The 16820-nt window shown below is 47.5% G+C and overlaps 2 protein-coding genes across 4 annotated transcripts in view; one reads left to right on the top strand and one right to left on the bottom strand.

The window, feature by feature from the left end:
• IRAG2 (inositol 1,4,5-triphosphate receptor associated 2) overlaps positions 1-2280 on the top strand; it is a 53224-nt gene extending 50944 nt beyond the window's left edge. For both annotated transcript variants that reach the window (XM_075210755.1, XM_075210756.1), the window contains exon 40: positions 1659-2280. In XM_075210755.1, the coding sequence (XP_075066856.1) occupies positions 1659-1902 (244 nt within the window). In that variant the 3' untranslated portion in view covers positions 1903-2280. The remainder of the gene's footprint in view (positions 1-1658) is intronic.
• The window catches only part of DNAI7 (dynein axonemal intermediate chain 7), a 26836-nt gene continuing 12282 nt past the window's right edge, over positions 2267-16820 (bottom strand). The window contains exons 7-15 of one of the 2 annotated variants that reach the window (XM_075210757.1): positions 15880-15983; positions 10370-10655; positions 10166-10271; positions 9272-9435; positions 6975-7161; positions 5011-5225; positions 4204-4368; positions 3048-3161; positions 2267-2533 (exon numbers count right to left, since the gene is read on the bottom strand). In XM_075210757.1, the coding sequence (XP_075066858.1) occupies positions 2267-2533; positions 3048-3161; positions 4204-4368; positions 5011-5225; positions 6975-7161; positions 9272-9435; positions 10166-10271; positions 10370-10655; positions 15880-15983 (1608 nt within the window). The remainder of the gene's footprint in view (positions 2534-3047; positions 3162-4203; positions 4369-5010; positions 5226-6974; positions 7162-9271; positions 9436-10165; positions 10272-10369; positions 10656-15879; positions 15984-16820) is intronic. The other variant, XM_075210758.1, reaches the window with a different exon arrangement.

The following is a 16820-nucleotide window of genomic DNA, read 5'->3' as shown; positions in this document are numbered from 1 at the left end:
AGTAGAAGTCTCTGTGCTACGGAGATAAAATAACACAAATTTTATGAGATAATGACCGGCATTTTTATAATTAAAAGAGAAGGAAGAGAAAGATTAGAGAGAAGATCCGAGGTGGAGGGGGGGGGGGGAGAAGAGGAGGTGCGAGGGCAATCCCTCTTGAAACAGAGGTAATGAGATGGGAGGGAGAAGGGTTACGTGAGGGTAGGGAGTATGATTAAGTAAAAGGGGAGCGGTATTGAAAGACATCCAGGGGTCCCAGACCTTGTTAAAAGATTTGGACGTGTTTCATATAATGCTAGTCATGTATTCCATCTTATACGTATGCCAAATCCTATTAGTAACAGCGGAGAATGAAGGGGGGGGGGGGCAGCCTGCTTCCACTCTCTAGCGATTTGACATGTAGCCGCTGAAATAATGTGACGAGCAAGTTTATTTTGGTGTCTAGTGGGCGTGGGGAACCCGAGGGGTATAATGATCGAAGGGTAAGGGGGTTTGAATTAACATTTCTATTAAAGCCTTAATTTCGCGCCAAAAGGGAATCCACACCAGAGCATAGACGCCAACATCTGTCAGAGGAACCGGGAAGTATCTTTTGTAGTCGAGTAGGAACATAGTACCATCGGTAGAGGAGTTTGTAAACATTTTCCTTTATTCGGACGCAGATTGAGCTGGAGGCCACATTGTCCCGAATTTCCGACCACTCCTCATCCTCAAGAGGAGAGCCCAGGTCATGTTCCCAAGACACCTCATGGGGGTCTCGAGGAGGGGTAGAGGGAGCAATTCAGAATAAATATTAAAAATTAGACCTGACGTCGATGCCTGGCGCAGACACAGTGTTTCAATTGTTGAGATGTCGAGAAATAAGACGTAGTTTGGAGAAAGAGTGAAAATTGCGGATTTGCAGGAATTGATAAAATGTCCATGTGGGCAGGCCAATTTTAGTTTGAACGTCCGTAAATTGGGGGAATGTTATATCACGGGTTATGTCATTTAGGAAACGTATCCCTCGGGAATGCCACGGAAGGAATGCGGAATGGTGTAGACCAGGAGGGAAATCAGGGTTATTAAAAAAGGGGATAATTGGTGATGTATGCGGAGAGACCATAAAGCCTGATGGAAGAGTCCCATATAGCCAGAGAGTGGGAAATTATGGGATGAGACAAAGCTTTTTTTGGGGTGACGTGCTCTTGAAATCCACAGAAGGGAGGCAGGAGTAAGCATCCCCAGACTTTCGGCCTCTAGTGTCACCCAGACCCTAGCAAAAACAGGACCGTTCCATAGGACACACTGAGCGATTTGGGCCGACAGGTAATATTTTTTAAAAATTAGGTATACCTAGACCACCACCCCGCGAGGATCTCTGAAGGACCCCGAGTCGTACTCGTGGGCATCTACCTGCCCAAATAAATTTAGAAGACTCAAATTGGAGAAATTTAAATACATAGGGGGGAATTCGGATAGGTAAGGTTTGAAAAAGGTATAGTAGTCTGGGAAGAATATTCATTTTAACAGAGTTTATGCAACCTATCCAAGAGATAAATTGGAGGGACCACATTTGGATTTTTAAAAGAAAAGTAGTATAAAAAAGTTAACAGATTTTCTTAAAATTACACCAATAACGATAACTTTTAGCTTCTGGATGTTTTTGCTTTTTACAGCTACGGCAAAGTTCTGTCCTGGACGTCCGACTTGAAAAGATCCATCTCAAACGTCAACAAACCTCTCCTGATCTCTCTGCTCACTGCTCTCCTCCTCATCACGCTGGTCAGCTTCCTGACGGGTCTGTCCTTCCACAAACCGGTAGAAGGAGCGCCCGTTGGGACCGGGGTCTCGTGGACTTCGGTCCAGCAACTACTGTGGCCCTACACCGGGCTCCGCCACAACGCTCCACCCCCAGTTTGATGGATATAAAGGACTTGGAACATTTTTTTAAGGTTTTTCTAAAGTTTACGGCTCTGGGCTCCTGTACAATAGTCCTGATTTACTTCTGGATTAATCAAGCTTTAAAATTGTGTGTTTGTGTGTATATTTTTTATTAAAGGCGATCACCGGTTATAGAGAGGACAAGATATATTTTATAAACTGGTACAGTGAGTAATAAACTATATATTATATATGAAAAGAGAATATTTTAGAATATTTTGGGACTGTATATTATGTTTAACGTCTGGGTTGAGATTAGGCAACTGGTAATAATACACTGCTCTGTTTTTACTGCCTGAATGTGGATGGATGTGATATTTATTCTTGAAATAAAGTCGTGTGTTTATGAATACGTCAGCACCTTGGTCATGTTTAGCAGCTGGTAGACGCAGTCCACGAACAGATGATGTGACTGTTTCAGTCTCTCGGGGGCCTCGTGGCTGCAATAATCTCTGATCATGTGATACAGCGTGGAGTGGAACTCGCTGCCATCGTAAAGCTCCGATGAAAAGATCTCGCTGGTTTCGGAGACCTTTAGCCGTTGGGTCCTCTGTGCGCTCAGCATGTAAAGGGACCAGTCGTCGTTGGGAGGGTCGGACTTTTCTTTCACCTAGAGAGCGACATTCGCTTTAGAGGCATGGGCAACACAATACCCAAAAGTGATTTAAAGGGCAAGTAATGTCATTCACTGCTCCTACAATATATCACAGGATATGTGTTACTGAGCTGAATAATCTACCTGAAATAACTGCAGTGTCTAATGCAGGGGTAGGCAACCTGCGGCTCTCCAGGTGTTGTGAAACTACAAGTCCCAGCATGCTTTGCCAGTAGATAACCAGCAGATAGGTGGCAAGGCATGCTGGGATTTGTAGTTTCACAACACCTGGAGAGCCGCAGGTTGCCTACCTCTGGTCTAATGTGTCCCCTCTTACCATGCTGCTATGTTAGGGGATGGGGGGGCTTCTCTATCTGAATCAGCAGTGTGAGTGACAGGATGGACATTTGCTTTATATAAATGCACGGTGTGGATTGTTGTATCTATACCCACTAAGGCACCTGTTTATATACTGGTTCTTTACAGTAAAATCTGTTACGGCTGTGATTTCTATACACCTAATACAGACCTTGACGACAATGTGCTCGTAGCCACAGGACTGGTTCCATTTACTCCAGCCGAAGGTGAAGGACGGGCATAGGATGGCCATTTCCTTGTACGCCATTTTCTCTGCTTCTTCATTCTACCGTAAAAACGAACAAGCGGATGTTGCTGCATAAAACCTTGTGGCATTTCTACTAGATTATATAATGGATATACTCATTCTGTTCCTGCAATTACACCCCATATCGGGAGGTAAAAGGGCAGAAGGACAAATAGTTATTATAGATGAAGGATGGTGAATAGTGCAGTAAGTGATGTATGGTCATTGTCTCTGGCACCATGAGACTCGCTACTGGGTCCAACCAAACTGCCGCAGAGAGATGTAGGGTTTACTCTCCGAAGAGCATTATGTACATACTGAGTGCAGCCTATCCAGTTACTAGGAACCAGTGACATCACTGAGAGTGCAGCCTATCCAGTTACTAGGAACCAGTGACATCACTGAGTGCAGCCTATCCAGTCACTAGGAGTCACTGAGGATATTGCTCAACAATAACAATTGAATACAATCTCTGACATCGGGGTATCCTTGTGTGTGGAAGAAAACCTGCTTGTTATATAGAGTCTCAAATAATTTTCCTACGTCAGTTTCCTTTAAACTACAATTTCATGCTTTTGGGGGTACAGGCCTCAAGAAAACACAAATGATGTTTAATAATAAAACTGATGGCCCTGATTCCTCACATGGACCAGAAATAGTTGTGTATTATATCTGTATTTCATGTTTAAACAATCCCAGAACAAAAAAAGGGTGAGGGGAGAACTATACCCAACGCTTTTGCGCATATCTCTGCCGCCCCTCGTAATGTGAAGCAGGATGGAGCGATCACTTCCTCCTTTCATGAGACGGAAGCATTAGGGAAGGGGAACACAGGAGGGGTGGGGGGCAGATAGAGGTGAGTTTAAAGATCAGTTCACCCAGAATTACCCCAAAAAAGAAGGTACAATGCTTATTATTTGTTTATTCCCGCTCAGAACCTTGCATCACATTAATGACCCTGGGGTGTTGGGTAAAATAAAGGGAAATAGAGCCTTAATGTAACCTGTGGGTGAGAGTCCCTGTTTATTTGAAGTGTGTATATATTTTACACTTGGTTGAAAGGAAGGATAAGAGTCCCTACCTTTTTATTCACAATGACATATTTCAGCGAGTCCTCGGCAGGAAAGACGTTCAGTCCGGCACTCTGCATCGCAGCCTTGAGGCGCAGGGGGCTCATCCACTTCCCGATGAGCTGGGACAGGTCGCTGTCTGTGCTGGATACTGAGCTCAGTCTGCACTGGTCGTCCTGCACCATATAAACATCCCCGTCAGCCCCATCTCATAATCACAACAAGAGATACGTCCTTCAATTATCTGTACAGTAGTGACCATGGAAGACTTGTGTATTTTATACATGAGAGTTGTACTGTGTATCTTATATGTGCAGTATGACTGCTGGGACGTACGCCAAGATGAAGCCTGATTAATGGGACTCATTCTTAGAGGGTCAATGAGCCCCAAGTGCAGACCAGAGGCGTCTATTTTTACTCCTCCACGGCCCTCATGTCTGTGCATAGGTTGGCTGGCAGCGCTCACCCTATGCCACACCCCAGGGGAAAGACTGTCTGATGCCACCCACCCTTCATCACACCCATGGAAAGGCCTGGTGCTATAGCTCACCCTCCTCTACAGCAAATCATAATATATATATATTCACGAAATAATGAGCATCAAGCAGCCTTTATGGGGCGAGGAGGAATAATTTAAGATTTTCTTGTCTGCTCATCCGATATGTTTAATATAAAATATTCTTCCTATACTAAATAGCAGCAAAAAAAACCAGAGAAACAAACATGAGTTGTGACATAGATGTAATAAGTAAAGTGGGTGCAAGAGCTTCCACTCTAGAGATCCTGTATGGGGAGACTGACCAACATGACCCCTCTACCTTGATTTCGATCTGGATGTCGGTGAAGGCGCAGGCGATCATGAGTGACACCTCATTCGGCCCATTGGGCGTCAGTTCCCACGACTCGTATGGCATGTTAAGGTGGGAATCCTGAATCAGTGTGAACGTGTGGAAGGCGTCCATCTTGAATGACAATTCTCGCCGCTCCGTATTGTATTCTTTATTCGTGATCAGGTCCGTTTTCCAGTTTTTGGCTAAAGTGTGTACAAAAAAGTCTTGTGAGTTAACGGAATGAGGGGTCTATTTACGAAGCTGCAAAGAGCCAAAAGTCTCTTCATCCAGCACCGGGTTCTATTGATCTTAGACGCATGCACAGTACGCACTGGGGTCGGATCCTCCATTCACCGGCAGTGTTAGGCTGCTGCTGAAGGAGGTTTTAGTTAATTTAGATGGGAAGGGAGTGAGTTTGCCAGGGCATTTTTATACAAAGTTAATCTTACTGTTGCCCACCAATGTTAAATCTGTATCACTGAGTGTGATGCAGGCTAGAAATGGCAATCAAACTGTCACATGTGGGAGGAAACCCACGCAAACACAAGGAGAACATACAGACTCCACACAGATAAGGCCATGGGTGGGAATCATATAACACTCTCTTTACACAGCTATCGTCCGATCTGTTTACCAATTAACATATCCTGATTCAGGACTATCTGTCTATTTTATCATTTGTGCCCGCAATTTAATTTTCTGGCAACCTCCCTGTGCCTCATGCCAGTGCCTTTCCATGCAAATTAGAGGGAGGAGACAGCAGATTTATATTGTTTAAATAGAAAAATGGTCTGGTTGGATGACCTCCTGCCACAAACATAATATACATATATATATAAAGAACTTTGTATTTTGTTTGTTGCAGGAAGTTGCCCGGTTATCGGACCCAGACCTTTATAATATGTATATTTAGATATATGGGTTAAGCGGTGGTAGTCACTTTAACAGTGCTGTAAACACAGACAGCGTTTATAGCGACTAAAACAAGCCGAAACCTAACACACCGACATGTCAAAAACACAGACTTAAGTATACACAGACACCACAGTGCCGATGTGAGAGAGCCCGATACGTGCAAATTACGTCACTTTGAACCGCAACTTTCATATTTAAAGCGGCAATGCAACGGACCCGGCCTAGGATCATGTAATGTTAGTATGATGGTAATTATAATGGTACTTTAATGTACGGTTAGGATTAAAGTTCATCGTTTTTGTCACTGTAAACACGGTCTGTGTTACGTACTCCACCTGGTTTAAGGTTTAAATATTATTTAATATCATGCTTTTAAGTCTACTCAATGATGGCTGCAGCCATAGACATACATATATATATATATATATATATATATATATAATAAAACAAAGCAATATATAAACATATATTTTGTCTAAAGTTTATAGCAATGTTAAGTAATACATAACTTTGTTACATACAAAATACAAGTTGCATAATAATAATAGGGAAGAAACTCCGGCATTACCTCGTGTTGGGAAATTTTAAAATGTAAAAATATGCTGTAGGAGCAACATTAAGGGGTATATTTACTAAACGGCGGGTTTGAAGAAGTGGAGATGTTGCCTATAGCAACCAATTAGATTCTAGCTATCATTTATTTTGTGCATTCTACAAAATGACAGCTGGAATCTGATTGGTTGCTAAAGGCAACATCTCCACTTCTTCAAACCCGCCGTTTAGTAAATCTAGCCCTAAGAGTCTTTACCACCAATCATTTGTTAAGTAAACCACCCTTACCGCACTGCCCTGTGGTGTCTGCGTCGCCCCAGGTCTGTCATAGACACCATTGTATTTTCTGTGCAGTAATCTTTTGCGTTATATGTGTGACGGTGAGAATGGCGGAGAGGATGGAGATAGTGACCAATGTATGTCCACCCCTGGCCTACACTTTAGTACCGGAGTAGTTATATGAGAATACATTATGTATACGTTACCTTCTGGGTCCCATCTGGCCACTTGAGGTTCTTCAAAAAAGATGACGTTATTAGGAACTTTAAGAGAGACTGCCACCGGGGGGGCACTCAGACCGTCCATGTCCTTCTCTTGTAGTGATACCCCCAGATTGGTGATGAGCGATGATGCCGTGGGGTAGGGGTATTGCTGTAGACCACCTCCTACTAGCTGCAGAGATATCACATTCAGCAAATAATCATGTACGCAGGTGACAGTGCGCAGTACAGAGTGAGGCTCCGCATCTAAGATCTACATCAATCACTGAAATCCTGTAACAAATCGTCAGTGCAATGCAATATAGCCAGACAAAGCACACAAAGAAGTAATAATACCACTGTATAGGTCACTGGTACGGCCTCATCTAGAATATTGTGTTCAGTTCTGGAGGCCATATCTCCAGAAGGATATAAATACATTACAGACTGTAGAAAGAAGGACAACTAAAATGGTGCATGGCCTACAGCACAAAACTTAGCTGGAAAGACTAAAAGATCTTATTATGTATAGTTTAGAGCAGAGAAGGGAACGGGGGACATGATAGAAACGTTCATATATATCCAGGGTTATAACAAAGTGCAGGAGGGAAACATTCTACAAAGGAAGAGAAGTATTAGAACACGAGGACATGTACTGACACTGGAGGGAAGAGAAGTATTAGAACACGAGGACATGTACTGACACTGGGGGGAAGAGAAGTATTAGAACACGAGGACATGTACTGACACTGGGGGGGAAGAGAAGTATTAGAACACAAGGACATGTACTGACACTGGGGGGAAGAGAAGTATTAGAACACAAGGACATGCACTGACACTGGGGGGGAAGAGAAGTATTAGAACACGAGGACATGTACTGACACTGGGGGGAAGAGAAGTATCAGAACACGAGGACATGTACTGACACTGGGGGGAAGAGAAGTATTAGAACACGAGGACATGTACTGACACTGGGGGGAAGAGAAGTATTAGGACACAAGGACATGTACTGACACTGGGGGGAAGAGAAGTATTAGAACACGAGGACATGTACTGACACTGGGGGGAAGAGAAGTATTAGAACACGAGGACATGTACTGACAGTGGGGGGAAGAGAAGTATTAGAACACGAGGACATGTACTGACACTGGGGGGAAGAGAAGTATTAGAACACGAGGACATGTACTGACACTGGGGGGAAGAGAAGTATTAGAACACGAGGACATGTACTGACACTGGGGGGAAGAGAAGTATTAGAACATGAGGACATGCACTGACACTGGGGGGAAGAGAAGTATTAGAACACGAGGACATGTACTGACACTGGGGGAAGAGAAGTATTAGAACATGAGGACATGCACTGACACTGGGAGGAAGAGAAGTATTAGAACACGAGGACATGTACTGACACTGGGGGGAAGAGAAGTATTAGAACACTAGGACATGTACTGACACTGGAGGGAAGTAGGTTCAGAGGACATGTGAGGAAACACTACTTCACAGAAAGGGTAGTGGATAAGTGGAATAGCTCCCATCAGAGGTGGTAGAGGCTAATACAGTAAAGCAATGTAAACATGCTTGGGATAGACATAAGGATATCCTTACAAAGAACTAAGGGTCAAATAGGGTTTGAGGTTACTAAAGGTTAAAAAATTGGGCAGATGGGCCAAGCGGTTCTTATCTGTTGTCAGATTCTATGTTTCTATGTAAAACCACAACAGACTTTCTGTGACCGTAATTGGAGAAGCCACTGGGAAGGGTAGATATGTACGTTCAGTGCATCGCCGTAGTAAAGTTGAATGACACAAAGTCAGGGAATTGACTTGTACACCGGCACACGGATGTATTTGTCTGTTACATAGAATCATACTGGCGGCGTTGGACAAGAAAAGCTTCTAATAGATCAAACCACGCTTATTACCATGTTTAAAAGAATAACATAGTGCACTTATAATATGAGCCAATAAAATCGCATAGCGACAGTAGAGTTGTATACACAACATCCCAAGATAACCAAGTCATCAGCTTCACACGGATCCTTCTACGTGGATGGGTGGAAGCACTTTATATACAGACTATAATAAGGGCATGGCTTCGGTATTACTCACGTGGTAATAAACACATGTTGATATATTGGAAATATTCTTTTTCCTTTTGTTGTCCAGCATCCACCATGTGGTTCTATGTAGAATATTTTTTCCCCCAGACAATTTTAAAATGGACATTTCCGCATTGATCTACCACCTCCCGAGTTGGAGGAATCAGACTGCTGGCAGACTAATTAGCGGGACGGCCCGACTTACCTGCACCATGGTCCAGCCGTTCACCTGCTTACACTGGGGCGGCAGCACCAGGACATCAAAATAATACACTCCGCCCAGACTGGAGAACTGCCGCAGATCCACAATGTCGTCCTCTAGTATGTCATCCGGGTGGTCCCCGTCTGGTAAAGGGGCCGGCGAGTCACCTACAGGGACATTTATATTTATTGTTTTTATGCCAAAATTTGCCAAGTTAGGAACTCAGGAGCGATAATATAGCGGGTCTTATATTACATTCACATGAGCTTATACTGTAGACAGATAACTTCTTATCTTATTAATTACATATATTCTTTAAATGTGTTACTTATAATTGTTAACTCATTCAGTAATTAAATATTATAGATTCCACATCTCCTAATTGATGCATTAGATTGCATTTCATTTTTCCGCTGCCTTATGGTGGAAATAAAGCACATAACAATGCTGTTTTTAACATACATACTAGTCTGAAGTAAAGTCCTGATCTTTACCAAATTAATCTTTCAGTAAAACAGACAATTATCAGGTTCATTGCTGAAACGATTATCCGTTAATACGGCAGTTAAGCTGTCTTATTGTAACACCGCTGTGTGATCTGGTCACACGTGGAGGTATATATAGAATAATGTACCCTCTACTGTAAATTATAAATATAGTATATTTTACAGAGGTGATCATATAGAGAGATCAGAGGAACAGATCAGTTCTTTGTTTTTGTTTACGGGGTGACTTCTAATACCCGTAATAATAAACAATAGGGACTGGGTTAATCCTAATAAACAAGTTTTCCTATAAGTCTGGAACAAAACCACACAATCCTGATTATTGTTACATTGCTGTGTTCTGATCATACTATACAGAAACATAAGTAGAATAAACGTATCACACACGGACCTTCTGCTGTCTCTCCAACGTGAATCTCCGTTATATCCTTGTCTTTATGAGCGGACTCAGTAACGCTGTGTCTGTCTTCTCTAGACGACAGGGAGCTGAAGACGCTCTGAGACAGACAAGACAAGAATCATACCTATATACATAGTGTCCTGTACCTATATAAAGTGTTGTATCTTATAATGTACATCCCGATATCCCACCTACCTTTCTCTCCTCTGACTTCACCTCGTCCTCCGTCACGATGACACTTCCTGGCCCTGGTTTGTCCTCTTCCTCCGCTGTCTTCCATTCTCCTGCGCTGCTCTCTCGGACGATGGCGTCTGCAGTGATGGTTTCCTCCGGCTCCTGATAACGTGGCAGGAACGTCCGGCTTTGGCAGGAAAGATGGTCGTACAGCGTGTGAAGGAAGCGGACAGCGATGCTGCTCATGGCCAGTGGTTTCGGCAAATCGAAAGTGATGGCTTCTTCCTCAAAGCTAAAACCTTTAAATCTATAGGAAAGTGCGAGCAGTCTATATATTACTATCCGTGGCAAGTTTGTACATTTACCCCGTATTTGTGTGGGTTTCCTCTCACACTATATACTGGGTGGGTAATTGGCTGCTATTAAAATGGATATGTGTGTGTGTTTGTGTCTGATTGTAAACTTCATGGGAATGAATATTCTCTGTAAAAGCACTGATGCCGCTGTGATAATGTGTGACAGTGACAGCCTGCAGTGTGACGGCGTGTGTGAGTCTGCAGTGTGACGGCGTGTGTGAGTCTCTAGTGTGACGGCGTGTGTGAGTCTGCAGTGTGACGGCGTGTGTGAGTCTGCAGTGTGACGGCGTGTGTGAGTCTGCAGTGTGACGGCGTGTGTGAGTCTGCAGTGTGACGGCGTGTGTGAGTCTCTAGTGTGACGGCGTGTGTGAGTCTCTAGTGTGACGGCGTGTGTGAGTCTGCAGTGTGACGGCGTGTGTGAGTCTGCAGTGTGACGGCGTGTGTGAGTCTGCAGTGTGACAGTGTGTGTGAGTCTGCAGTGTGACGGCGTGTGTGAGTCTGCAGTGTGACGGCGTGTGTGAGTCTGCAGTGTGACAGTGTGTGTGAGTCTGCAGTGTGACGGCGTGTGTGAGTCTGCAGTGTGACGGCGTGTGTGAGTCTGCAGTGTGACGGCGTGTGTGAGTCTGCAGTGTGACGGCGTGTGTGAGTCTCTAGTGTGACGGCGTGTGTGAGTCTGCAGTGTGACGGCGTGTGTGAGTCTGCAGTGTGACAGTGTGTGTGAGTCTGCAGTGTGACGGCGTGTGTGAGTCTGCAGTGTGACGGCGTGTGTGAGTCTGCAGTGTGACAGTGTGTGTGAGTCTGCAGTGTGACGGCGTGTGTGAGTCTGCAGTGTGACGGCGTGTGTGAGTCTGCAGTGTGACGGCGTGTGTGAGTCTGCAGTGTGACAGTGTGTGTGAGTCTGCAGTGTGACAGTGTGTGTGAGTCTGCAGTGTGACGGCGTGTGTGAGTCTCTAGTGTGACAGTGTGTGTGAGTCTGCAGTGTGACGGCGTGTGTGAGTCTGCAGTGTGACGGCGTGTGTGAGTCTGCAGTGTGACGGCGTGTGTGAGTCTGCAGTGTGACGGCGTGTGTGAGTCTCTAGTGTGACAGTGTGTGTGAGTCTGCAGTGTGACGGCGTGTGTGAGTCTGCAGTGTGACGGCGTGTGTGAGTCTGCAGTGTGACAGTGTGTGTGAGTCTGCAGTGTGACGGCGTGTGTGAGTCTGCAGTGTGACGGCGTGTGTGAGTCTGCAGTGTGACGGCGTGTGTGAGTCTGCAGTGTGACAGTGTGTGTGAGTCTGCAGTGTGACAGTGTGTGTGAGTCTGCAGTGTGACGGCGTGTGTGAGTCTCTAGTGTGACAGTGTGTGTGAGTCTGCAGTGTGACGGCGTGTGTGAGTCTGCAGTGTGACGGCGTGTGTGAGTCTCTAGTGTGACGGCGTGTGTGAGTCTCTAGTGTGACGGCGTGTGTGAGTCTGCAGTGTGACGGCGTGTGTGAGTCTGCAGTGTGACGGCGTGTGTGAGTCTGCAGTGTGACAGTGTGTGTGAGTCTGCAGTGTGACGGCGTGTGTGAGTCTGCAGTGTGACGGCGTGTGTGAGTCTCTAGTGTGACGGCGTGTGTGAGTCTGCAGTGTGACGGCGTGTGTGAGTCTGCAGTGTGACGGTGTGTGTGAGTCTGCAGTGTGACGGCGTGTGTGAGTCTGCAGTGTGACGGCGTGTGTGAGTCTGCAGTGTGACAGTGTGTGTGAGTCTGCAGTGTGACGGCGTGTGTGAGTCTGCAGTGTGACGGCGTGTGTGAGTCTGCAGTGTGACAGTGTGTGTGAGTCTGCAGTGTGACGGCGTGTGTGAGTCTGCAGTGTGACGGTGTGTGTGAGTCTGCAGTGTGACGGCGTGTGTGAGTCTGCAGTGTGACGGCGTGTGTGAGTCTGCAGTGTGACAGTGTGTGTGAGTCTGCAGTGTGACGGCGTGTGTGAGTCTGCAGTGTGACGGCGTGTGTGAGTCTGCAGTGTGACGGCGTGTGTGAGTCTGCAGTGTGACAGTGTGTGTGAGTCTGCAGTGTGACGGCGTGTGTGAGTCTGCAGTGTGACGGCGTGTGTGAGTCTGCAGTGTGACGGCGTGTGTGAGTCTGCAGTGTGACGGCGTGTGTGAGTCTGCAGTGTGACGGCGTGTGTGAGTCTGCAGTGTGACGGCGTGTGTGAGTCTCTAGTGTGACGGCGTGTGTGAGTCTGCAGTGTGACGGCGTGTGTGAGTCTGCAGTGTGACAGTGTGTGTGAGTCTGCAGTGTGACGGCGTGTGTGAGTCTCTAGTGTGACGGCGTGTGTGAGTCTGCAGTGTGACGGCGTGTGTGAGTCTGCAGTGTGACGGCGTGTGTGAGTCTGCAGTGTGACGGCGTGTGTGAGTCTCTAGTGTGACGGCGTGTGTGAGTCTCTAGTGTGACGGCGTGTGTGAGTCTGCAGTGTGACGGCGTGTGTGAGTCTGCAGTGTGACGGCGTGTGTGAGTCTCTAGTGTGACGGCGTGTGTGAGTCTGCAGTGTGACGGCGTGTGTGAGTCTGCAGTGTGACAGTGACAGCCTGCAGTGTGACGGCGTGTGTGAGTCTGCAGTGTGACGGCGTGTGTGAGTCTGCAGTGTGACGGCGTGTGTGAGTCTCTAGTGTGACGGCGTGTGTGAGTCTGCAGTGTGACGGCGTGTGTGAGTCTGCAGTGTGACGGCGTGTGTGAGTCTGCAGTGTGACAGTGTGTGTGAGTCTGCAGTGTGACGGCGTGTGTGAGTCTGCAGTGTGACGGCGTGTGTGAGTCTCTAGTGTGACGGCGTGTGTGAGTCTCTAGTGTGACGGCGTGTGTGAGTCTGCAGTGTGACGGCGTGTGTGAGTCTGCAGTGTGACGGCGTGTGTGAGTCTGCAGTGTGACGGCGTGTGTGAGTCTGCAGTGTGACAGTGTGTGTGAGTCTGCAGTGTGACGGCGTGTGTGAGTCTGCAGTGTGACGGCGTGTGTGAGTCTGCAGTGTGACGGCGTGTGTGAGTCTGCAGTGTGACGGCGTGTGTGAGTCTCTAGTGTGACGGCGTGTGTGAGTCTGCAGTGTGACGGTGTGTGTGAGTCTGCAGTGTGACGGCGTGTGTGAGTCTCTAGTGTGACGGCGTGTGTGAGTCTGCAGTGTGACGGCGTGTGTGAGTCTGCAGTGTGACGGCGTGTGTGAGTCTGCAGTGTGACGGCGTGTGTGAGTCTGCAGTGTGACGGCGTGTGTGAGTCTGCAGTGTGACAGTGTGTGTGAGTCTGCAGTGTGACGGCGTGTGTGAGTCTGCAGTGTGACGGCGTGTGTGAGTCTGCAGTGTGACAGTGTGTGTGAGTCTGCAGTGTGACGGCGTGTGTGAGTCTCTAGTGTGACGGCGTGTGTGAGTCTGCAGTGTGACGGCGTGTGTGAGTCTGCAGTGTGACGGCGTGTGTGAGTCTGCAGTGTGACAGTGTGTGTGAGTCTGCAGTGTGACGGCGTGTGTGAGTCTGCAGTGTGACGGCGTGTGTGAGTCTGCAGTGTGACGGCGTGTGTGAGTCTGCAGTGTGACGGCGTGTGTGAGTCTGCAGTGTGACGGCGTGTGTGAGTCTGCAGTGTGACGGCGTGTGTGAGTCTGCAGTGTGACGGCGTGTGTGAGTCTCTAGTGTGACGGCGTGTGTGAGTCTGCAGTGTGACGGTGTGTGTGAGTCTGCAGTGTGACGGCGTGTGTGAGTCTCTAGTGTGACGGCGTGTGTGAGTCTGCAGTGTGACGGCGTGTGTGAGTCTGCAGTGTGACGGTGTGTGTGAGTCTGCAGTGTGACGGCGTGTGTGAGTCTGCAGTGTGACGGCGTGTGTGAGTCTGCAGTGTGACGGCGTGTGTGAGTCTCTAGTGTGACGGCGTGTGTGAGTCTGCAGTGTGACGGCGTGTGTGAGTCTGCAGTGTGACAGTGTGTGTGAGTCTGCAGTGTGACGGCGTGTGTGAGTCTGCAGTGTGACGGCGTGTGTGAGTCTGCAGTGTGACGGCGTGTGTGAGTCTCTAGTGTGACGGCGTGTGTGAGTCTGCAGTGTGACGGTGTGTGTGAGTCTGCAGAGTGACGGCGTGTGTGAGTCTGCAGTGTGACAGTGTGTGTGAGTCTGCAGTGTGACGGCGTGTGTGAGTCTGCAGTGTGACGGCGTGTGTGAGTCTGCAGTGTGACGGCGTGTGTGAGTCTGCAGTGTGACAGTGTGTGTGAGTTGTGACGGCGTGTGTGAGTCTGCAGTGTGACAGTGTGTGTGAGTCTGCAGTGTGACGGTGTGTGTGAGTCTGCAGTGTGACGGCGTGTGTGAGTCTCTAGTGTGACGGCGTGTGTGAGTCTGCAGTGTGACGGTGTGTGTGAGTCTGCAGAGTGACGGCGTGTGTGAGTCTGCAGTGTGACAGTGTGTGTGAGTCTGCAGTGTGACGGCGTGTGTGAGTCTGCAGTGTGACGGCGTGTGTGAGTCTGCAGTGTGACGGCGTGTGTGAGTCTGCAGTGTGACGGCGTGTGTGAGTCTGCAGTGTGACAGCGTGTGTGAGTCTGCAGTGTGAAGGCGTGTGTGAGTCTGCAGTGTGACGGCGTGTGTGAGTCTGCAGTGTGACGGCGTGTGTGAGTCTGCAGTGTGACGGCGTGTGTGAGTCTGCAGTGTGACGGCGTGTGTGAGTCTGCAGTGTGACGGCGTGTGTGAGTCTGCAGTGTGACAGTGTGTGTGAGTCTGCAGTGTGACGGCGTGTGTGAGTCTGCAGTGTGACGGCGTGTGTGAGTCTGCAGTGTGACGGCGTGTGTGAGTCTGCAGTGTGACGGCGTGTGTGAGTCTGCAGTGTGACGGCGTGAGTTGACAGTGTGACATAGTGTGTGAGCCAACAGTGTAAGTCTGCATCGTGATAGTGCTTGAGTCGACAGTGTGAGGCTGTAGTGTGACGCTGTGTCTGAGTCGACAGTGTGAGGCTGTAGTGTGACGTTGTGTCTGAGTCGACAGTGTGAGGCTGTAGTGTGACGCTGTGTCTGAGTCGACAGTGTGAGGCTGTAGTGTGACGCTGTGTCTGAGTCGACAGTGTGAGGCTGTAGTGTGACGTTGTGTCTGAGTCGACAGTGTGAGGCTGTAGTGTGACGTTCTGTCTGAGTCGACAGTGTGAGGCTGTAGTGTGACGCTGTGTCTGAGTCGACAGTGTGAGGCTGTAGTGTGTGCGAGTCTTTCATACCTTGGGTTCTTATTGAGATTGGCCCAGATGCACAGGGTAACATTCTTATCCTTAATAATTTTCTGCATATTCCCAGTGTCGATGTCAGACAGCGCAGCAGCGTTCTGAAAGACAGATATATATACACAACAATCTCTCTCTATATATATATATACAGTGCTTTTTTTGTAAGATAAAAAGGTGCCGGAGCTCACATCAAGTAGTCAATCACTGTAGACACACCCACACACTTCAGTTGTGTAAGGAACATAACGGTCGCCGCCCGCAGTAAGCATTCGACCAATCACAAGCTGAGCAGCGCCAAAAGCCGAGCAGCGCCATAACAACCAGCGCGGATGAAGTGCGCCTGCATCAGACTCAACACACAAGCAGCCCCCATGCACTGTTTTAATGATTTTGCCGCCAACCTGCTACACTCGACAGAGCGATTCAAGTCCACGTGGACCAAACATCAAAAAGTTAGTTTTAAAAGTTGGAAAACCCATCGAAAAAAGGTGTCGGAACTCAGTTCCGGTGAGTTCTATGACAAACAAAGCATTATATATATATACATACATACACACACATAGTGCTTTTATTGTCATAGAACTCACTGGAACTGAGATATCTCCATATCTATATCTACAGCTCTATCGCTCTCTAGCCCGGGTGTTCCGCCAAAGAAGAACAGCGCGATGTTCAATCGATAGATTCTAAAAATTTACGCCACTCTCAGGACTCATTCAAACAGCTTAATAAGCTGGATGATTTATTCAGCGGCTGTAAATGACATCAACATTTAGAGAACAGTCCATATAACAACTCTCCAGTCCTCCCTCCATGCCGTGTGTACGTGGGGATTTATAAACAGACATGTTAGTGACAAAGGTCCCTGTAAGAACCGAAAACGTGAATGTAATTTAGGGCGGCTGAATAGCCCCCAGCTGAGTCCTGAGAGTGAC

Source organism: Mixophyes fleayi, chromosome 4, assembly GCF_038048845.1.
Source record: "Mixophyes fleayi isolate aMixFle1 chromosome 4, aMixFle1.hap1, whole genome shotgun sequence".
NCBI classification, from domain to species: Eukaryota; Metazoa; Chordata; class Amphibia; order Anura; family Limnodynastidae; genus Mixophyes; species Mixophyes fleayi.
This window is presented reverse-complemented; position numbering and strand designations above follow the sequence as displayed.